General features: G+C 39.9%; 1 protein-coding gene across 1 annotated transcript in view; it reads left to right on the forward strand.

Annotated features, from left to right (window-relative positions):
• MYO15A (myosin XVA) overlaps positions 1-23932 on the forward strand; it is a 125224-nt gene that overhangs the window by 38048 nt on the left and 63244 nt on the right. Inside the window, 16 exon segments of the mRNA XM_031938533.1 lie at positions 3380-3438; positions 3592-3715; positions 4727-4822; positions 5506-5637; positions 6360-6485; positions 7342-7419; positions 8015-8163; positions 8986-9031; positions 9465-9589; positions 10629-10746; positions 12758-12933; positions 14826-14915; positions 17155-17294; positions 17637-17767; positions 18422-18517; positions 21980-22215. Coding sequence (XP_031794393.1) covers positions 3380-3438; positions 3592-3715; positions 4727-4822; positions 5506-5637; positions 6360-6485; positions 7342-7419; positions 8015-8163; positions 8986-9031; positions 9465-9589; positions 10629-10746; positions 12758-12933; positions 14826-14915; positions 17155-17294; positions 17637-17767; positions 18422-18517; positions 21980-22215 — 1922 coding nt within the window.

Consider the following 23932-nt stretch of genomic DNA (forward strand, 5'->3'; position numbering starts at 1 on the left):
GACACAAATACTAGAAAAAGAATGAAAGAAAGAAAGTGAAAAAGAACATGCTTCAGTTTGCATTCAAACAATAATAGTTCTTTCTCTGAAGGAATAATATGCTTCATCATTAGTCCTTTAGTATTGTGTTAAATTATTATATTGCCAAGAATAGCCACGTATATTCACAGTTCTTCATTGAGCAATATTGCTTTCAACTGTGTTATTCTCCTGGTTTTGTTCACTTCATTATGCAGTTCATATAAGTCTTTCCAGATTTTTTCAGAAATCATCCTGCTTGTCATTTCTTATAGCACAATAATATTCCTTTACTATCATATACTTGTTTAGTCTTTCCCTAATTGATGGCCATCCTTTTGATTTCCAATTTTTAGCCACCACAAAAATGAGCTGAAAAAGTTATATTTTAAAGAAAACTTTTAATTTTTAACATGCAAGCAAAAATGATCACAATAATCCATACCCAAAACAAAACTTTTATCTACTTAATCTATAAGAATTTATTAAGTACTTCCAAGGCAGGGTGTAAAGTGCTGGAGATACAAAGAGTATTTAGGAGAAGAGAATAAGAAGGACTTTGCTCAGCTCTGCCTCACTTATATCCAAATGATGGGCAAATAAAGACATTACCTTTGAGCTATCATTGTTCCTCTTTGATAATGAAGGACCAATAAAATAACAGGAAAGAATATCCCACAGAAAAGTTTGCCCTTGTAATTTTAGTTTAAAACAAAAAATAGTAATAACCATAAGAATTATAACAATAGAAATAAATAATATATGTATGTATGTATAGTAGATATTGCTAGTGAGCAAGGCTGGGGTGGGGAAAGCTCCTTCCTTTGTGGAGGCTGACATGATTTCAGCTTTCTCTCGCCTCAAAGGGAGTGGCTTTCCTTTGAAATCTAGCCTATTAGAAATAACTGAAAATTACAGAAAATGACAGAAAACTTACCCACATGCTGCTCTTAGGCATCTTGCTCCTATCACTGTATCATGACTTTTTTTCTAGGAGCATCTGAATCCCTAATCTATAATATCCCAGGCTTAAACGCAAATGCTGCTCTTTTCCTGATCTGTCCTAAGAGCACTAAGCCCCCAGATTGGCTTCCCCCTCCACTCCTGACCAAATCTTTTATCACTTTGAGGGCAGCTAGTTAGTGCAATTGTATAAAGCACCAGCCCTAAAGTCAGGAGGACCTGAGTTCAGATCTGGCCTCAGACACAACACTTCCTAGCTGTGTGACCCTGGGCAAGTCACTTAATTCCAATTGCCTGAACAAAAAAAAAATGTTTAACTTCTCCTTTTTTGTAATATTTAAACAAAATATGCATAGCTTGGCATTTCTTTTTATATCATGAACTTTTATATAAAGATTTTAATTTTAATTTTCAAAACATGCAAAAATAATTTTCAGTATTTACTCTTGCAAAACCTTGTATTCCAAATTTTTTCCCTCCCTTCCCCTCATTCTCTCCTCTAGATGGCAAGTAATCTATGTTAAACGTGCAGTTCTTCTATACATATTTCCACAATTATCATGCTGCACATGAAAAATCAGATCAAAACGGAAAAAAGAAAGAAAACAAAATGCAAGCAAACAAAAACAACAAAAAAGTGAAAAAACTATGTTGTGATCCACATTCAGTCCACACAGTCCCCTCTCTTGTAGATGACTCTCTTCATCACAAGAGCATCGGAACTGTACTGAATCATCTCACTGTTGAAAAGAGCAACATCCTTCAGAATTGATCATTGTATAATATTGCTGTTGATCTGTACAATGATCTCTTGGTTCTTCTCATTTCACTTACCATCAGTTCATGTAAGTCTCTCCAGGCCTTTCTGCAATCATCCTACAACTTAGCGTTTCTGCAGACCACAGGGTTGTATAGTACGTAAAAGAACTCTAATGAAAAGATAGAAATAAAGAATAAACAAGTTTATGCATCTGGCTAACATAGAAGACAGAAGAGCCATTTCACTATGATAAAAGAGGTACCTAAATCTGTCAAGTCTCTTGGCAGAGGTGACTGGCTTTGCAGCTGCACAGGGGTGAGTCTAGAACTTCTGATAGACTCTCATGGCTTATATGTAAGCTCTCTCTCCCTCTCTCTCTCTCCATATATACATACATACACACATACACATATGTATGTGTGTATGTATGCATGTATGTATTTTAAATGTAAGAAAGGAAATACTATTCATTACCTCTTCCCTCCTAAATTATCTTGTAATTATTTTGTACATGCCCATAGATTACATGCTATTTCCATTAACTAAGTTTTAAGCTCCTTGAGGGTAAGGACTATTTCACTGTTGTCTTTGTAGCCCCATCACCTAGCACAGTGTACCTAGCATATGGTAGGCTCTTAATAGGTACTTGTTGATTGATTGAGAAGAAAAGGTCCAGAACAGCTACTGCCAGGGTTAGGAAAAAGTGATAATGATAAATGATAATGAAATGATAAATGATAACTAGTTCATTAAATAAATAAAATCAATGAAAAATAAAACTTTTATAATTAAAAAAAATCTTTAAAAAAAACTTTGAACATTAAGTAGATATGAAAAAGCCAAAAAAAGGAGAAGATATTGAAAAGTGAATAAAGAAGTAGTCTATGAAAAGGCAAGAAATCATGTGTTGCAAAAGGGCACAATCATTCCTGTTTTGATGATTGTTATTTTTAATTTTTCACTTTTTTTGATCTTTGAAGTAAAATTCTTTGCTGTGCTTCTGGGGGAAATCAATGATATGCCAACTACTGATGGAAACCAATGGACTGATTTTCAATGCATATTTTCTTCAATTCAACTTTTTAGTTTATCTCCTCTAAGAATTCAAAATTTCATGTTTTCTGTTAGAATTAAGACAATAATTTTTAAAAGACTTTAGATACTCAATTCCTAGATTAAAAAGCAAAGCAAAACCTTGGATTAAAAGTAATACAAGACCTAATTTCTCCACATATTTGCTACTTGGCGAGGTCTATGAAATTATTGATAGTAGATAGATTAGCTTGCAATTTGCCTTCTCATAAATTCTCCATAATGAAGCTTTCTATAGCTGCCTTTTTGTACCTTCACAGGTTTTTGGTCTGTCCCTGAACAACTTAAATCCGGAGTGTTATCACCCCTGCTAAGTGAGGGGGATAGGGCAATATAGGGTGGTCTTAAATTATCTTACTAAATAGTTTCCTCTGGTGGTGGACTGTGTGGCCACTAGATCTTTCTGGAGCTCAATTTCCTTATCTATAAAAAGGAGAAAATCCCCACTCCCCACCCCAGCCTTGTCAGGTCAAAGTTAAACTAAAATCCTACAAAGTTGTTGGATAAACTCATCCCTGGCTCTGTCTTTCTGGCATTCCTCTTCAGGAGACAATGAGAGAGAAGATTTATACCCCCCTCACTGTGGAAAGTGCCGTGGATGCCAGGTACGGTAGTAGGGCCCAGACACAGGGGACTGTGTGTCCTTAATTAGATTATTCTCCCCCAATGTTGCTCTCCCTTGTCTGTCCCAGGCTCCTGCTTACTTTCCTTCTCCTCTTCTTCCTCTTCAATCCAATCAAGCATCCTCTTTATTCCAGAGATGCTATTGCCAAGATTTTGTATTCGATGCTGTTTGGCTGGCTTATCGACAGGATCAACACATTGGTTTACCCCCAGAATGATGCTCTTTCTATTGCCATCTTGGATATCTATGGCTTTGAGGTGGGTATGAGGGGAAGAGTAGATTCAAGGTCCAACCTTTATTCTCTTGTCCAGAGAATTCACCATTTTCAGTCAACCATTAATTCCCTAATATGTGATAACCACTATGTTGAACACTGAGGATACCAAGAAAAATGAAAAAATAGTTCCTATCTTTAAGGAACTCAGGCTAATGGGGGACTATACATACAAGCAACTATACAGAACAAGATATAGACAGAAAAAACTGGAAATAATCAACAGAGGAAAAGGGCTAACATTAAGGAGGATCTGAAAATAAAAGGGATCCCATAGAAGGTGGGATTTTAGCTTGGACTTGTAAGAGGCCAGGAAAGCCAGGAGGCAAAGATGAGATGGAAGAGGGAGAGCATTGTAGCCGTGGGGGACAGCCAATGGAAATACCAGAAAAAAAATTTAGAAGAAGGGATATCTTGGACAAGGAATAGGGCATACTATTTCTGGATCTCAGTCATGGCTGAGCAGTAGGAGACTCAAAAAGTCAATACATACTCTAGATGAATGTGTCTATTTTTATATTTGTATGTCTTGATCCTTAGCACCTGTGTCTCTCACATCTGTCTGTTTTTGTCTGCCTGTCTTTTCTTTTAATTTGATAGATCTGGCTGATTGGTTGGTTCTTATTTCCTCCCCTTTTTTCTTCTTTGTTCTCATCTGTCCATGTCTCATTTAATCCATGGCAGGAGCCAAGTCTTTGTTATGAAATAGGAGATCACATGGAAGTAAATGATGAGGGAGGGTTATTTGATTGAGGAAAGACCCAAAAGGAAGTTCCTCTCTGAATGCTATCCTTCTGTTCAAATGTAAGCTTGTGATTTTTTTCAATTTTATGGTTATATCCCTAATTCTCATCCCTATGCCTAGAGCATAGGATGCACTTAAAAATTTGTTGTTGATTAATGATACCAATCTCTGAGATATAGGATTATACTCGCCCTTTCCTCCCCATTGCCCACTCTTGAGACGCCTGTAATTGGGCTCTTCTGTGATCAGGATCTCAGCTTCAACAGCTTTGAGCAACTGTGTATCAACTACGCCAATGAATACTTGCAGTACTTTTTCAACAAGATTGTCTTCCAAGAGGAGCAGGTGAGCCAAGGAAGGACCTGGGGAGGGAGGGGATCTCCTGATTCTAACCTTCTGTCTTGATTTGAGTTTGTTTCTTAGAGACATCCAAATCCTTCAACATTCAGTCAGTTCATTGGCAGATCTTCTCTCATTGATGGGCATAGCCCTCAGTCAAGAAATCAGTTGTAGAGGAAGAAAGGGGAGGTTGCTGGAGCACAGGAGAGGAAGGGGAGATTCTCCCAAACCAAGCTGCCTCTGTGCCTTTGCTCATTCTATTCTTCCTACCCCGAAGGGGGAAAATGCTCCACATTCCATGGTTTCCACTTTCCTCTCTGCTGCTCCAATCCTACCCATCCTTTTAGGTCCAGGTAAATGAGCCTTTTGGCTTTCCATCATTTTTTAATTCCTCAGAATACAATAAATTGCCTTCTCATCATCTCACACATTTTATCTCCAACTAATATTGAGCTCCACGAAGAGCAAAGTCTCATGCTTCCTTGTACTCTGAGGATGTAGCATGATATTCATACAGATGTTTTTCAAAGATTCATGTATAGAATTCCAGCTGTATGTTCAACTTTATACTAGGTTCTGTGAGGAGAAAATAACTGGGACTGGGTGAAACTTCTGAAAGGGTCACCTTACTCACCCTCCCCCCCAAAAAAAGTCTTATATAAACCTGGGAGTGGGCAACCTTTATCCAGGATGAATACATCCGAGAGCAAATAGACTGGAGAGAAATCACCTTCACTGACAACCAGCCTTGTATCAACCTTATCTGCCTGAAACCCTATGGTATCCTCAGGATTCTAGATGACCAGAGTTGCTTCCCCCAGGTAAGTCTCATAAAGCTTCTCTTCTGACCACTCCCTAGAGAGAACATAGTTGTAACAATAGGAATTCTTTTTTAAAAATCACCTTTTTCTAAAATCCCCTCACATTAACTTGTTTGGGCAATGGGGAACCATTGAGTATTTTTGAGCATTGGAGTGAGATGTGTGCCAGGAAAAACCCAATCTAGTAGTGATATGTAAGATGTATTGGAAGAAAGAGAGATCTCTATTAAGAAAGTTTATTTTATCTCTATTAATAAAGTGAACCTGGGCAAATCATTTAACTCCAATTGGCTCAGGGGGAAAAAAGAAAGTTTAGATGAAGAGGTAATGAGAACTGATACCTGAGTAATAGTAGTGAGAATGAAAGGATATTAAAAAATGTTGAGGTGAATGAATATGGGAGACAAAGAGCGGAGAATAGTCAGGGATATGTGGTAAGGGAAATAAGTAGCATAGAGGAGTAGGAATGTCTATTTATAAAGATAAAGAAATTATGAAGAAGAGCTACTTTGGTGGAAATAGAAGGATGAGTTCAATATTAGACATACAGTGTTAAGTAACAATGAAACATCCAAATACAACTGTCCAGTAGGCAGATCTATCTTAATTTTACTTAATTTTAATGTTTTGTGGCCATTCCAGGAAAAGGACCCTTCCCTTCTTTCCCTTTTCCCCTTCTCCTTTCCTTGTCTAATCACTGCTTGGGCATCCCTATTCCCCAGGCCACAGACCACACTTTCCTACAGAAATGTCATTACCACCATGGCTCCAACCCTCTCTATTCCAAGCCCAAGATGCCCCTGCCTGAATTCACCATCAAGCACTATGCTGGCAAAGTCACCTACCAGGTGAGAGACCTCTTCAGACATACCTATCTGTTTCTACCTCGCTACCTGTTCTGACTTGTTGGGGGAAGGCTTGGAGAGTGATCCCAGGAATCCCTGAATTACTTGGAAGTTTCTCCAAGATCATGACAAGAAGGGATTGTTTTATTCTTTGTATACCTATACCTAACGTATATAGTAGCATATGGTAGGTGCTTAATCCCTGTTGATTAGTCAAAACTTTTATGTTTGACTTGAGCTTTCCTATTTCCAGATGCTATGCTCAATGCTGGGAGTTCAAAGTGATGTTAGACTTATATAGAGTCTTCATTCTCAGAACCCCAGGAAATGAAAATAAAAGCTCATACTATGGGATTTTAGGTGTGCAAAGTTCTTTCTCATATATTGTTTTAAGGATTTTATTGGTTTTGAAAACAACTGTAAGATAGATATTGTTCTTATTATCCTCATTTTACAGAAAAGAAAACTGAGTTCAAGAGGATTACAATGTATATAGCTAATATATATTTGGGTCTCTCTAACTTCAGGCTCAGAATTCTATCCATTATAGTATCCTATCTCTCAAGAGTATCTAGGTCTCTATGATCCCAGTTTGAATACCGGCATCACCATTTAACATCATTTTGTGATCTTAGTCAAGATATTGGGCAGGTTAACAAATCTCAGGACCTCAATATCCTTATTTGGAAAACAATGGGGTTGGTTTCTGAGATCCATTTCCTGCTGTAACATTCTATGATTTTAAATTGCTTGACCTCTGCTGGACAGATTTTCTCATCCATCGAATGGAGTGACTAATGCTGCAGGCGCTACCTTGACCCACCCTGTCATTTTTTTTTTTAATTTTCATTTTTTTCAGGTGCACAAATTCCTAGACAAAAATTATGATCAGGTGAGGCAGGATGTACTAGACCTGTTTGTCCGAAGTAAAACTCAAGTGAGTCCTCCCCAACATGCCATCTTCCTCTCCCCATCACTCTCCCCACCTCTCCCAGAATTCTTTCTTCTAGAAAGGTATCTCCCTTCCACTGGCCTTGACATTATTTTGTAGGTTGGATATTTTATTGTTTGTATTTTATATTGACCTATCAGTCTACCTGTTATTTTCTCTTATAAAGTATAAGTTCTTTGAGGGCAGGAATTATTTGCTTTGGTCTTGGTATCTGTCCCCATATTGTAATACAGCACCTGGGTGTACTTAGGGAGCACTAAATAAATACCTATTGAATGAGGAAACGAATGAATGAAAATGTCCAAGGCTGAAGAGATGTATATGTAGATGCATGCTAAGATCCTTCCTGTATTGCTGGGCTGGGGGAGGGGGCAGGGATGGTCAGCTGTTGTTGGCGTGCCCTTGGTTGACCTGGCATGAAGGTTAAGGAGTCTCCTCTGCCCTCCTTGCCTTGATCATGTTCCTGTGGCTACCCTGAACTTCTACACACTCCCCCACCCACCCACTGCTCATGGACTTCTCTACAGAAAAGTCACTCTCTCCTTCTTTCTCTCCTTCCCTCTGGCTCTGCGGGTGCCAGGTTGTGGCTCATCTCTTTGCCAGTCATGCTCAGTTGATCTCCCATCATCGGTTGGGGAAGAATAACACACTCACTCGTCTCTACAAGGCTCCCACTGTGGCTGCCAAGTTTCAGCAGTCTCTCCTGGACCTGGTGGACAAGATGGAGAGGTGAAAGGAGGGCTGGGGGGCAGACCAAAATCTCTGGGTCATAGCTGCTTCCTCATCAGGGAAGGGCACCTGAGGCAGAGGAGCAACTGATTAGCCAGCCTCCAGCCCTGCCAAGGATAGTTCAAAATTTTGTTGGAGGGAAGGAGCAGAGCAGTGACTCTCCCATGGGTAGTTTATTAGGCTTTGATTAGGGTTGGTTGTAAAATTACTCCTCTGTGGCAGGATGAGGTGACTGGGAGGGTGGAATGAAGGGACTAGAGCATCAGTTCTCAAAAGTGTGGTCCACAGACCTCTCTGGGAGTTCCTGATGTCCCTCCATTGGGTCTGTGAGGTCAGCTCTGTGAAGTCAGGTTATTTGCCTATTAAAATATTCTTCCAACTACATACCAGTATGGGGAAATTTTCTTCATATACTTCAGCAAAAACAGTATCTCACTAGAGACTGCAGAAACAGATGTGTTTTATTAAACCAGGCAGTAAGGACATTTGTAAAAATTTGTAAAACAATTCACATGAATTATTTTTTGTTTTGGAAAAATAGTTATTTTCATTAAATGTTATTTATATTAATATATGATGGATTTACTATTATTTAATGGACACATATTTTAAAATTCACTTATAAAATAATTTATTTTAAAATTTTAATTTCTTATATAACAATAATCCATATAAACAAGTTATTTGGGGACCCCAATAATTTTTAAAAGTGTAAAGGAATCCTGAGACCAAAAAGTTTGAGAAGCATTGATTTAGAGGGAGGAGAGAAGGAAAAGTCTGGACTTTTAGAGTCTTATGCCTACTTTCTTACCTGACTCTCAGGTGCAACCCTCTGTTTGTTCGATGCCTCAAACCTAACCACAAAAAGGTAAGGGGATAAGGGTGGTGAAGAGGGAGGGAATTGGGTAGTGAGACCCTGGGCTTTCCTTTTCCCATTCCCCAGAAACACATAATATTCTTATTTTCCTCTCTCTTTTTTCCCTTTCCTTTCTTCTTCTTCCTTCATTTCCCCCCTCTTCCCCCTTTCTTTCCTATCCTCTCTAGCAACATTTCAAGTTCACAAATCTGTATGCAAGAGCAGGGCCCAATTTAGAGCTGAGAAGAGGAGCAGTATGAGAAAGGAAAGGAGAATTGTATCACATGGAAGAATCTTGAATGTCAGGCAAAGGAGGCTAAAATTAGACTCAAAGGGCACTTTCCCTCTCTTTTTAATCCTATAGCTCTGCTGTCCTGCTATAATTCTCTCAAACAATAGGAAGGTAGATAAGTGAGAAGCCTAATAAATCTTCTCTCCACCACAGGAGCCTGATCTATTTGAGCCAGATGTGGTGATGGGACAGCTCCGATACTCAGGGGTCATGGAGACTATCCGGATCCGAAAGGAGGGCTTCCCTGTGCGCATTCCTTTCCAGGTCTTCATTGACAGGTACCCCCCACACTCCCATAGAGGAGAGTTCAGAGCATCCAAGATCCAGCCCTGATACCTGGAGAAAACCTGGAACCTTTCCTGCTCATGATCAGGAAATCAGAAATTTACCCTATAGTGTAATGCCAGAGAAACTGAGGCAAGATAGAGATTAGGGAGTTTTTATTGTTTTATTTGAATTTCTGAAAGGGAGAGGTTGTCTGAGGATAGAGAAGAATCCATTTTTCCCCAGGGCTGAATTGGACTTTTGTCTCAAAGAATTCAGCATCCAATGTGAGATTCTAATGATTTTTATAGGGCTCTAGTAGAGTATGCACTGGTGAGCAGTAGAATGAGCACTGGTAAATGGTAATTTCCAAGAATGGACAGATTGGGGAGTAAGAACCATATATTCTTGATAACTTAGAAGGATTTAGGAGCCAGGATGTCTAGAATAGAAGATCTCCCCTTTATCTGAGATTAAACATTTACAGTTTATGACCTTAGAGTAGCCAGCCCTAAGTTATATCAGTCCTAATAGTCAGGAAGAGGGGTTGCAACCAGGGGAACTGAGGCAGAACGTTTTAGGGAAACTGAGGCAGAACAATTTTAGAGAAACTGAGGCAGGACAATTTAGGGAAACTGAGGCAGGACAATAAAAGGAAACTGTAGCACAACAATAGGAGGGGAAGGGGCACTAAGCGCTTGGTCCATCGCTCTTCCTCTCACCTCTCGAGAAGAAATGTCTTCCCTTTATACTAGCTCCAAATTCTTCTGGATGCTGGGATACTTGGGAAGAGGATTACTTTTAAAATTCCTATTAATTGATGAATACAGCAGCTCTCAATTCATATGTTCTTCCATGAACATAATTGGCCATCAGAGGTAATACAGGAAGCCCAAGATGCTGTAAAATAATGCATAATAGAAAATCCGTGTTTGTCATCTTTCAATGGGCCAGGGAGCAGTAGCACCCTGGGGAAAAGAGGAAATTTAGGGAAAGAATATAATAATTTTAAGCAGGGATCAATGATTATTGGGATTCTTCACTCACATTCAGGTACAGATGTCTGGTGTCTCTGAAACACGACATACCAGCTACTGGAGAAGCCTGTGTCTCAGTGCTCAATAGACTTTGCACAGTCACCCACCAAATGTACTGTATCGGGGTCAGCAAGGTAAGGGGGAATCCAGATCTCAGGGACTGCATAACTATTTAAGCTGGTTGTAGCTTGTTTGTACATATGTGTTTGTTTGCTGTCTCCTCCATTAGATTGTGAGCTCCTTGAGGACAGGAATTGTTTTGTGCCTCTTAGCACGATACCTGACACCTAGTAGGAATATACTATTATTGCCTGATTGATGATAGTAGCCCTACCTGATTGATTACTAACCATAATATTCAAGGAAGGGCTGACTGGTCAAATGGAGGTCTTTAGACTGACTTTGTCACCTTCCTAATTACTCCATTAGAGCTCCTCTCCTGATCAATAACTTTGCCTACCTTGTTGTCACCAGCCCTTCTCCTCACCCTACCCCATCTTTCAATTATCCTTGTTTCTACAAGGACAACTCTCAGCTATCAACTATTCCTTTCTAAAACTAGTTGATTTAATTTAGTTGTTTTAAGTTATTTATTTTATTGTATTTGACAATTTAAATATTGTATATTTATTGTATTAAGCTATTTATGTATTGATAATGTCTCTGCCTCCTTCCCTCTCCATTGCCTTGTTCCTTAACCCCCATCCCCACTGTTATTGTTTGACCTTGATCTTTGTTCTGGAAGAAGCCAATGACATCATGAGAGTGATGTCTTGACTTGCAAGTTAATTGGATTTCAGTGAGGGGAAGCTGTGCAAAGTTATCAGCCTCACTCTTTCCTCCAGATTCATTGGAGTTCAGTGGCAAGATTTGGGTCAAGATGACTGCAGATGGCCCCCGGATACAGTGGGAGACCTTAGCCTCTTTAAGCTAAGGTCTTCCCCAGGTCTCAGTTTGTCTGAGGCAATACCCATTCAGTGATAAAAGATTAGGCAATAATTGAGACAAAAGATGGACTGATTTGCCTTCTCAAGAGAATCATTCTAAGGAAGGAAGACTCAGAGTTTTTGTCCAGAGCAGAAACAGTCAGTTTCTGCTTACCTTCAATTCTCCTTTGGGCAGATTAATTTCCTTATAGTTCATATTTTTGCCTCCAGGGAAATAATCACAGATTTGTACTACTTTCCTTACAGATTTGTTTTGCAGCTTAAATTATATATATAGTTTAAAACTTTCCTTTTATCTTTCCTCCACCAGCAAGAAAAAGCCTTTAGTACAAATTTATTCAGTAACTGAATGACCTGAGCCTTGGCCCACTTGAGGATGGAGGTAGAGGATCATAGATCTATCTTTAGGCTCAAGGGATCATGGATTTGGGGCTGCTAAGATGAAGCAGTGGATAGAGTATGGAGCCAGGGGTCAGGAAAACTCATCCCCCTCAGTTCAATTCCAACCTCAGGCACATACTAGCAGTATGACCCTAGGTAAGTCACTTAATCCTATAAAATGAACTGGAGAAGGAAATGACAAACTGCTTCCATATCTCTGCAAGAAAACCCCAAATGGAGTCACAAAGAGTCAGATAGGACTGAACATCATCATCATCATCAACAATTATCATAGATTTAATTAGCAGGATCCTTTAAAGGCTATCTAGTCCAGCCCCCTCCCATTTTAGAAATGACGAACTAAAATCAGGAGAGATTAAGGAATTTGTTCAGGATCACACAGGAAATGTCACAGCTCCATAATTTGGACCCAGGTTTTCGGTTTTTTTTTCTTTTTTATTATAGCTTTTTATTTACAAGATATATATTACAGCATTGACAATTGCCAAACCTTTTGTTCCAATTTTTCCCCTCTTTCCCCCCACCCCCTTCCCTAGATGGCAGAATGACCAATACATATTAAATATATTAAAGTAGAAGTTAAATACAAAATATGCATACATGTTGGACCCAGGTTTTCTGAAGGAACTTGTAACACTTACTTAAACCTTTAGTTTTACAAATGGGAAGTCCCCCAGACCTTAAGTGATTTGCCCCCTAATTGGTAAATAGCAAATCTAGGATTCGACCCCAGACGCTCTGATTCTAAACCGTGTGGTCTGTGACACGAGGGTGCCCTGCTCTGTCCCCTCCGCAGCTGTTCCTGAAGGAACACCTGTACCAGCTGCTGGAGAGCATGCGGGACCGAGTTCTGCACCTGGCAGTGCTCACGCTGCAGCGCTGCCTCCGGGGCTTCTTCATCAAAAGGCGTTTCCGTTCTCTGCGCCGCAAGATCATCCTCCTCCAGAGCGTCTCTCGGGGCTACCTTGCCAGGTACTGGGCTCCGCGGAGCGAATTAGAAGCTGTTGCCAAATGGGAGAGGGGGGTAGTCTTGTTGTGGGAGGAGGGAGCCCGCGTGGCAGACGGGGAGGCTCTGAGCCGGGCGTGCTTACCGGCGATCCCGGCACGGAGAACCCGACTGGACTCGGATCTCAGAGCTGAGCAAGCCGACTGTCCCTGTGCCTCTGGGACTTAATGTGGGAAAGCTCCTGAAGGACAGTCTGCTCTAGGAATGAATCTAGGGACTCCGGAGACTCAAGGTTTGAGCCCAGCTCTGTTCTAACCTTGTCAATTGGGATGTTATTTCTTCTAAGCCCCAGGGTCCTTGTCATATGGGAAAGATCCCTCACTTCAATAAGGACCTTCTGGTGTGGGAATTCCTTTCATACATATTCCCAGCATAGATACAAATAGAAATCTCTGTAGGACTCAGTCTTGGGAAATTGCTTTGAGATGCTGAGAAGTTAAATAATCTTCTCCAGGAGTAATATGTTAGAGGTAATATCCGAACCCAGGTGTTCCTGATCCTATAAATTCAGCATTCCACCCATTTTATGTCTTACTGCCTCTCTTTCTTTTTCATAAAAGAATGATAAATAATCCCCATTCTGCCTCCCCCAAAGGACTTTGTATATCAATCAATTAAGCAACAAGGCTTTTTAAGGTACATACAGTGTATACCAGGCACTGTTCAGGGGTAAAAGACAAAAATGAAAGAATCCTTGCCCTGGAGGAGTTTATGAGAGAAATAGTATGTACACACTCACAAATGCAGCTGGGTGGCACAGTGCAGTAGCGTGCCAGGCCTGGATTCAAGAAGACTCACCTTCTGAGTTCAAATCTGGCTGCAGACACTTATTAGTTGTGTGACCCTGGGCAAGTAGTTTAACCTGTTGCCTCAGTTTCCTCATCTGTCAAATGAACTGGAGAAAGAAATAACAAACCATTCTAGTATCTTTGTTCAGAAAATATACACACGTGTGTATATATACATATATGCATGTATTTATTACACATATTGTGTATACATATACAGACACGGTCTATGTGTGTATAAATATGTAAATATTATTATATGTATCACATATATATGCATGTGTCATATGTTGCATATACATGTGTATTATATACATGGGTCTTATGTGAGTATTTTATACAGATATTATATATACATATACAATAAATAATGCATAAATATTGCTGTATGCATGTGTGTGTATATATGTGTGTGTGAGTGTGTGTGCATACACACACACTCACACACACAAGATAAATTAGGAGGAGAAAACAGCAGCAGCTACGAGGGGGAATCAGGAAGGGTTTCATGTAAGAAGTGACATCTGAACTGAGCCTTGAAGGAAAACAAGGATTCCAATAAGCCAGGGTGTAGAGATAGTATATTCCAGGTGCAGAGTGAGTGAGTCAGATAAAACAAGACTGGGAAGGAAGACTGGAGCCCCATTTAATCCATAAATCAATTAATAAGCACGAATTCAGCAGCTACTATGTGCTAGACTCTGTACCAAGTGCTGGAGATACAAAAAGAAGTAAAAGACAGTCCCTGCGCTTAAGAAGCTTACAATCTAATGGGCTTTGGGAATATCAAACAGAGGGAAGTATAGAACCTTACAGTCCTGAAAAGTAGAAGGATCTGATGTCTGCTTTGGAAACATTCTTTTGGCAGCTGTGTGAGGATGTAAGCAGTTATAAGGGCACTCTGGCAAGCACCCAGCGCTGCTCACACAGGAGATGTCACACCTGGGATGCTGCCTTGGATGGCTGGAGGGAGGGCAGTTCTGAGCTTCCTCCTGCTCTTGGGGACCGGTACCTGGGTGGGATCTATACCTTGCCTATACTTTGACTCCATTTTCCCTCTCTCCCCCTAGGAAAAAGTACCGGAAAATGAAGAGGAATTTGATCAAGTTCAGATCTCTGGTGAACATGTATGTGAACCAAAAGCAGTACCTGAGGGTAAGGTCAACCCAATATTTACCACCAGCCTCATACATACAAATACACCTGGAACCAGGCTGGGCTTGTCTGGAAAACCCCCTTCTCCTCCCAAATGGACCATCTGGGAAGGAAGGAAAAGTCAAGGGGAGCTCAGGGCCTTGGTACTCAGCTAGGGGGCCCGGCTTCCTTGCAGGAAGAACCCTAATTCTTTCACTCCTTTCACACTGTGCAAAGACATGATAAGAAATATACATAAGAATAAACACACAGAGCTATGCACTGGGGTGTGCTGGAGCCATCTCAAACTGGCTCTCAAAAATCAGTCGTTAAATTTTCCAGGTGAGCATTTACATTTCAGAAATCCACCAGGCACTTCTCTCTTGAGCTTCAATTTTCTCTGTTCTAAAATGAAAGGGCTAGACTAAAGGATCAATAAGATTCCCTTCTAGCTCTGATGTTCTATGATTCTACGTTTCAGAATAATACATGTATTATTCCTAAATTGTCCCATGAAGAAAGGACCAAAAATAACACTGGGAGAGGAGAGGGGAAAAAATGGGTAGGAAGTCTGGTAATAAATAGCAGAAGAGAAAGATAATCAGAGATTAACTGGATTTGTCGGGCTTCTGAATGGTGAGAGGGTCAAGCTGATCCTAAGGAGGTCACGAGTTCAATATACCGAGTCAGAAAAAGTTTGTGGAATATTCAGGAGGACTAATACTTCTGGTAGAAGAGCTTGCTAAGCCTATACTTTGAAGGATGGGTAGGATTTATAGTGGAAATATCAGAATTAATGTATCATTTGAGCCTTCAAAACCCTATGATTCTGGGAGTGTCTCCTCTATATCCTCCCTGAGGTACCAGGGCTGGCTTTGGGTCAATAAATGTTTGCTGATGATTTGTTTTGCTGCCTAAGGCCTGAAATGAGGGCACAGGGAAAGGAAGTTTGATTCCCCTGGGAACCTCAATGAATCTTGAAGACTTCATGTCATAAGATTTAGAGCTGAAGGATACCTTAGAAATAGTCTGGTCCAACTCCTATTTAATAGATGTGGAAACTGTCACCCAGAGAAATTAGCTGATTTTCCCAAGACCATGTAAATAATAAAAATAGCAAACTAGGATTCCAGCCTTTTAAGTCAAAGTGTAGTATTTTGGGGGTAGATAGCTAGCTCAGTGGGTAGAGCACCAATCATGATTTCAGTAGGACCTGAATTCAGATCCAAGCTCAGATACTAGTTGTGTGAGCCTAAAGAAGCCACTTAACCCTGTTTACCTCAGTTTCCTCATCTGTAAAATGAACTAGCAAAAGAAATGGCAAAACACTCCCCAAATGGGGTCACAAAGACTCAGACATGACTAAGAGACCTAATAATAACCCCATAATACAAAGTCAGAATTAACTGGAAGATCCATCAATGTGCTGACATCAACTTTTTTTTTTGCACTGTTAAGCAAATAATAGCCTGAAACTATATTAACAGAGATGTAAACTAGCAGCCACATATCCAGGAATTAATATTGTCACAGAGTCTGAGGCTCAGATTTGTCCTTGATGCAAAGCTTGAGTCTTAGACCTGATTGGAAGAATAGCAGCAGAAACAATCAAAGATAACACTGGAAACATAAGCACCTTTTCTGGGGAGCATCCTCTTGAGACATCCTTCTTAATTATGGGCAAACCCGAGGGCCTACCCTTGGTCTCCAAGGTTTTAACCAGATCCTGGAGGACTCAAGGGAAAGGGGTATTTTGGGGGTGGAGAAGGGAGAAGAATGCTGATTCATACATCTACTTAATTCATTCGACAAATCCAGGTGCTGGACACTGATGATATAAAGACATATATAATTCTGCTGAGTCTCAAGAAGTTTATAATCTAGTTGGAGAGAGAATAAATGCTGGTTGAATGAATAAGTGAATGAATGAAGCAGATCCCAATGAGCACAATAAAAAACGATGTTGAAATAATAAATATATGATACTTCCACCAAGTAAATGAAAGATTCTGAGTACCCACTCTCTCCCATCATTACTCTGATGGTCTTCATGAAATACTATCTTTTGTTCTGATAGCCCTATGTGATTTCTAATTACTTTGAAACAATAAATATATGATACTTTCACCAAGTAAATGAGAGATTCTGAGTACCCACTCTCTCCCATCATTACTCTGAGAGTGTAAACTGGTGCTCAGCCTGGATAAGTAGCCATTTTTTTGTCCCCAGTTTCTTTAAAACTCGGGTCCTGAGAGTCCCCTGAAGCTAGGAGACCAGGACCAGGGAGGAGGGAGAATTGCCCCCTGAGTGTTGTATTCCCCAGGAACTGACCAAGAGAGAAGTGGTGAATGTGGCCTGTCTTGAGGTACCCGCTGAGCTGGCAGGACTCCTCCAGGTGGTGACAGGTGGGCAAGGGACCCTGGAAGTGTGGGGAGGAGGTCTGTACTTGCCAGAAGGCTATTAGATTAACAGTGACATCCAGAGAGATCCAAGAGAAGGGATGACAACTGTCAGAGAAGTTTCCTGGATCTGGGAGAGGCTTCCTGATCCAGCCTATGTCCCAGCTTGGGGCAGGCATCAGTCAGCGAGGATGCTTCAGGGATACAGTTTTGCATGGAGCTTCTGAAGAAGAAAAGGGAATGGATGGGATTCTAGTGCCTAAGGGAGATTCACAGGTAGGAGAAGAGGTGGCGATGGAAAGCAGGGAGCCCCTATGCCTTCCTATTCCTATTTCCTCTGGCCCACAGTATACAAACAAGCAAATGCAGGCTGCGTGGTCTCTGTCCGTACTCCCAAGCTACAGATTGACCCTCAAATTGCACTGCCCCTCGACATCAACAACTATCCAATGGTCAAGTATGTCCAGGCCCACTTCAAGGTGAGGACCTGATGGGATGTGATTTAATGAGTTCTAAGAAGGTTTTTCAACCCTGTCACTTTGCCTTCCCCACTCCCTATTCTGTGTTTCCTGAAATGACCACATTAGAACTGAATTTCTTAGGAATAAGGTATTTTTCTGTTTTAAAATTGCAAAAATCTCTAAGAGGATATCACCAAAGTGATGTTGTCATATAGTGCCTTAATGGGGACTAATCCTTTCCAGACAAACTGAGCAAAGGAACTTTATAAGTGTTTTTTAGATTAAATTTTGTGATTCTTTTTGGTAAAGAAAGCAGAGTAAAGGTTCCTGAAAGGGAGAAGATAGGTGAACAAAGCACTAGAGAAACAAAGACACAACAAAATTGTGTCATTATGTTCCCTGGTTCTTTTTCAGCATTCAAGGGCTGGGGGTCGAGGGGAAGCTGTGTGTGTCAGGAGGAGGGCAACAGAAGAATAGAAGTCAGAGCCTAAGGACTACCCTGAGATCTTAATCTACTTAGAAGAGACCCTTACCTTCATTAACCCTTTTTGCACAGTAGTCCCCTGAATTCTCTTCTCCCCTTTCCCACTGTGTTCCTTTCCCTAGTCCTATTTACTTTGGTTTCTTCCTGGGCCCTCCTTGACCATCCATCACTCTGAACTTTGTCCCTAGGATCCAGCCTTTGGGATGCTTACTGAGCCATTACAGAGTCCCCTTACCAGATTGGAGAAAGAACATTACCCAGAAGCCATCAGCATCTTTAAGTTGGTAAGTTCAAGACATAAGGGCAAGACTCTTAGAATTTAGACTGGTACTCTATGACTCCTTTCTCTACTGTTCCCCAGCTTCCTGGTACCCACTGAGACTGGTGGATAGGAGAAGCCCTCAAATCTTGACCGAGAGGCGGGAAGCATCCAATCCTCTGCCTTTCTGGTCACTCCTATCACCATCTAAGGATGTAGGGGGTAATGGCTTTGGCTACATAACCTTTCCCTTTGTCTTGTTCTTCTCCTCAATAATAACGTATCAATAGCTAATCCTTTACTGCTCTTCACCCTGAATGTGACAAAAGTGATTTTACTCTATAAAACATGTTTATACGATCTTCTTACCCTGTGAGATAGCTAACTTAGGTATCTCCCCTAATAGATGAGGAAACTATTTGTTACAATTTCACAATTTACTCTAGGTATGAGTTTACCATGTCAATACTGTTCAGCAGTTATAGGTACCCCAAGTCTTAACTTTGTTCAGCTTGAGAGACTTGTCATCTTGCCAAGAGATCCCTGAATCATCCTATCCAGTCTCCTGTATCTAGCTTTTTCTTAACCCTCCCTAGTTGCAGGTGAATTAGCAAGCAGCTATAAATGTCCTTGGTAGAATCAAAATAATTTTTAAAAATCTGGCCTTTATACAGGGGTCTCAAAAGTCTTTGAACAAATTTAAGCTTTGATAGCTTTTAAACAGCTGTTTAAAAAACCCATTATTTATTAATAGCATTAATTAATATATAGTTAATATTATAAACAATATTAAAGGAACAACCTATATAATTATTTAAGATTTACAGAGCTCAGTAATAGATTATTTCATTTGCTCTTCAAAGCAGCCCTGGAAAAAAGTAGAGCCTCACTTTATATAGGAAGAAGGTGAGACTTAGGGAGGTTTAATAATGTACCCACAGTTATCCATCTAGTAAGTATTGTAGGTAGGATTTGAATCTTGATCTCTCCTAAATCCAGGTGCAATTACACTACATGGACCTTCTTTATGCCTTAAAGTTTACAAAGTTCTTTAAGGCAGAGCTATAACTAGGGTGGGGTGACTAAAGTTTTGTCTCGCAGCACCTTTAAAATCAAGAAGGTGCTAATAGCCATTAAACTCTTTTAGAAGTCTAGAAGCAATTTATAGCTAATGATTATATTGTACTTAGTAATTATAAAACATGTTTATATGATCTTCCAGCCACTATAAGGTAACTAACTTAGTTATCTCTTTTAAAAGATATTTGTTACAATTGTTACAAGGACTTTCCCCCCCCCTTTTTTTAAGGGGAAGGGGAAGAAATCAGTTAAAAATTAATTAAAAACAGGAAACTGAGGCTAAAAAATCATTAACATACTCATCCAATATTATATATTAGTGAATGGCGATGTTCTAATGTAGTGTTCCTTGAATTTTAAATTTTAACCAACTTAGTAAGTACAAGTGGATAGAACACAAGATTTAGAATTAGAAACACTCATCTTCTTTAGTTCAAATCTGGCCTCAGACACTTCCTAGCAGTGTGACTTTGGGCAAATCCCTTCACCTATTTGCCTCAGTTTCTCACCTGTAAAATGAGCTGGAGAAGGAAATGGCAAACCATTTTTCCATTATCTTTGCCAAGAAAACCCCAAATGGGGTCACAAAGAATCAGACCTGAAAGCAGCACTAAATACAAGAAGACAGTCATTTGTGTGAAATGTATTTATTTCATTCACTTAGCAGCCACTTTGGACTGAGCTCTGTGTCAAAATTGATGGATAACACAGAAAAATGTAAAACAAGACTATAAGAACTACAGATCTCTGAAAGGGTTCTTAGAAAACTGAATAAGCATTCCCTTTATAATATTTCTAACCATCTGTGTGAAATTGGGCAAGTCACTTGACCTAAGTCTGCCTGTTTTCTCATCTGTAAAATGGGGCAAGTGATAGAGTCTACCTTCTAGAGTTGTTGGGAGAATCATATAAGCTAATATTTGGAAAGTGCTTTGTAAACCTTAAGCACCAGCCATTTTTATGAGCTGGGATTCCAACAAATATAGATTCTATACTTCTGTACAAAGGTCCATATTGACCTTTGCGTATAGCCCATTAAAGAGCTTAATGTCCATTTCCAAAATCCAGCCTAGATCATTTTTGTAAAGGTTCATCAGTACGTTGATGACTGGATGATGAGCTCCCCAGAGCTCAGGAGAACTTATTTTTGAGATCTCCATTGTTCCTCAGGGACTAGCAGTGACATAGATAAATTAAAACATGACCAGCGTGGAGGGAGAACATGTCATATATATTAGCTGGTTTCAAGCATTTGAAGGGCTGTTATATAGAAGAGGGATTAGACTGGGCTGTTTAGCCTGTGAGGATAGAACTAAAAGCAATGGGTAGAGACTTCAAAAAGTCAAATTTTGAGTGGGTCAGACTAAATGATCTTTGAGGTCCCTCCCACTTTTTAGATTCTATGACCCTGTAATACATGGGTATAAAAGGGGTTGTAATCTGTATGAGTGGAAGGAGTGTTCCATACAACAAAATTAGAGATTTTTAAGAGAGTGAAGCAATAATCATGTGGTAACTATGCTGTGTAAGGCACTTTTTTCCTGACTAGATCTTTGATTTCCTTGAGATAAGGTTCTCTCTAGGGAGGAGGGTCTCCTCCCTCTCTCTGACTGTAATACAAGGGTATAAAAGGGGTTGTAATCTATACAAGTGGAAGGAGTGTTCCATACAACAAAATTAGAGATTTTTAAGAGAGTGAAGCAATAATCATGTAGTGACTGTGCTGTGTATACAAGGCACTTTTTTTTTTCTGACTAAATCTTTGATTTCCTTGAGATAAGGTTCTCTCTAGTGAGGAGGATCTCTTCCCTCTCTCGGCAAATCCATAATTTCTTTAGCCCTTACTCAGACAAAATATTATTTAAATGAGAAGAACCTGATAACTGTGGATGACTGTAATTAAGAGGAACAGCATAGGGAAAAGTGAAGCAGAAGGTACATATAGGAGGAGGACTTTGGAAAATAAGATCAGAAAGAATAGCCTCCCTTCAAAGAGGTCTCTTGTATCTCTTAGTCTGTGGTTCTATGAAAATTAGACTAGCTCTGAAGGGCGCTGAATGTCATACTAAGGAATATGAACATCATCCTGTAGACAGTGGGGAACTAGAGATCTTGAGCAAGAAAGGAAAACTTTTCAAAAGCAAGTTGGAATGAATGAGTAGTTATTTGGCCTAAGTTTGAACAGGATAATTTGTCGGTGAGGGTCTTTTATGAAAGTGGAAGGGACTAATTGAAACAAAAAGTTGGCAATTGTCAATGCTGTAAAACTACCCATGCATATAACTTGTAAATAAAAAGCTATTAAAATTTAAAAAAAAAAGAAATAGGAAAGTAAAAGGGACTAGGAAAGTGTTTATTTTTACTAGAGTTATGGAGGATTTGGGGTCTGATTTTACAATGATTATAGATTCTGCGCTTCATGGGTGACCCCCACCTCCACGGAGCTCAGGATAACCTGTTTGGGAACTATATCATCCAGAAAGGACTTGCAAAGGCTGAGCTGAGGGATGAGATCCTGGTCCAGCTGGCCAATCAGGTGTGGCGGAACCCCAACATCAGCAACAAGGAACGAGGTTGGCTCCTGTTGGCCTCCTGCCTCAGTGGCTTTGCACCCTCACCTCGCCTGGACAAGTATTTGCTCAAGTAAGTAAGGGTTCAGGAAGTCTGAGACTCCAACCGGTAGGACCTAGACACGGGTTCCCAAGAAGTACAGAGGGATGATTTCATGGCAATGAATGGTCTTACACAGAAACACATTCTTCTGTAGCAAATCACTAGGCTATTGTTCAGCCCCTAGGGAGGTGGTTGCAAGATGGGTATGTCAGAGAGGGCTTTGAGCACTTTTCACTAAATGCTACTGGTTGCAATATTTCCTATTTAGCCTGTTTTCAGATTGGTCAGGGCAGTGGATCCTTTAATTTGTTCTCCATTCCAATCATAATTGAACCCTAATTCTAGCCACAAATGGTTCCTAACCTCAACCACAAACTGAACCCTAATCCCCAGCCACTCCCTGAATCCTGATCCCAGCCACATTCTGAGCCTAACCTCAGCCATACATTGAGTTCAGTCCTTACTCACACTGAAATCTAAGTCTGGAACATAAATGGATGATCTTTGACATGAAGAATATTATTGAAAGTGTGGGTTAATCTTGTGATGAAGAGAGCCAACTACATCCAGAAAGAAAACTAAGTGAACCACAACAAAAATTCTCACTCTTTTTGTTGGCTTTCGTTTAATTTTCTTATTAATTTTCTTTCTTTTTTGATCTGATTTTTCTTGTGCAGCAAGAAAATTGTACAAATATGTTGACACATGTTGGATTTAACATATATTTTAACATGTATAACAGATTGCTTGCCATCTAGGGGAGGAAATGAGGGGACGGAGGAGAAAATCTGAAACACAAGGCTGTGCAAAGGTCAATGTTGAAAAATTATGCGTATGTTTTGAAAATAAAAAAAATTAAATAAATTTTTTTAAAGTATGGGTTAACTCAGCACAAAAATGTGGGGGGTGAAGGGGATTGGTAGGATAGAGCATGGGTCCTGAAGTCAAAAGGACCTGAATTCAAATACAGCCTCAGACACTTAACACCTACCACTTACTAGCTGTGTGTCCCTGGGCAATTGCCTTGCCAAAAAAATAAAAATTAAAAAAAAATGCATGTGTATGTGCAAGGGTTGAATCATTTCCCTAAGCAAAGACCAGATCTCTGGGTGGCCCAGAACCTGAGATCTAGGAGTCAAAGAAGAGCCAGGGAGGAAAAAAAGGAAGGAAAGGAAAAGCTGGGGGCTGTCTGAACATTTGTCACAGGGAATTCAGAATTATGCTGATTCACTGTGAACCCTGTACATATGGGAGTTTAATGGTATTAGTGATAAAGATGGTTAGCAGGGCATATGGCTAGAAAAGTAGATTGGAGCCAGACTACTGAATACTAGGCTAAGAGATTTAGATTTTATCCTGAAGGTATTTGAGAAGAGACAAAAAAAAAAATAGAGCAAATACTTATTAATTAATGCCAATTAATTAATAATAGACCTAATATTAAACACTTTGCAAATATCGTCTTATTTGATTCCCTCAATAATCCTTTGAATCAAATACCGTTGTTATCCCCATTTTATACTTGGAAGTAGAATTTGGAAATAGAAGAAGAGATGGAAATGGAAGGAGGTAAAAGTTAAGTAGGGTCACACAGTTAGTAAAAGTCTGAGATCATATTTGAAGTCAGATCAACACACTGGGTGGAGAAAGTAGTAGTGTCAGCCTCATCCTCAATTCCCTGTAACAAATATACAGACAATCCCCAGTTTACACTCAATTTAGGAATGGCCAGAGCCAAAACTATTGG

The sequence above is a fragment of the Sarcophilus harrisii genome, chromosome 1 (assembly GCF_902635505.1).
Source record: "Sarcophilus harrisii chromosome 1, mSarHar1.11, whole genome shotgun sequence".
NCBI lineage: Eukaryota > Metazoa > Chordata > Mammalia > Dasyuromorphia > Dasyuridae > Sarcophilus > Sarcophilus harrisii.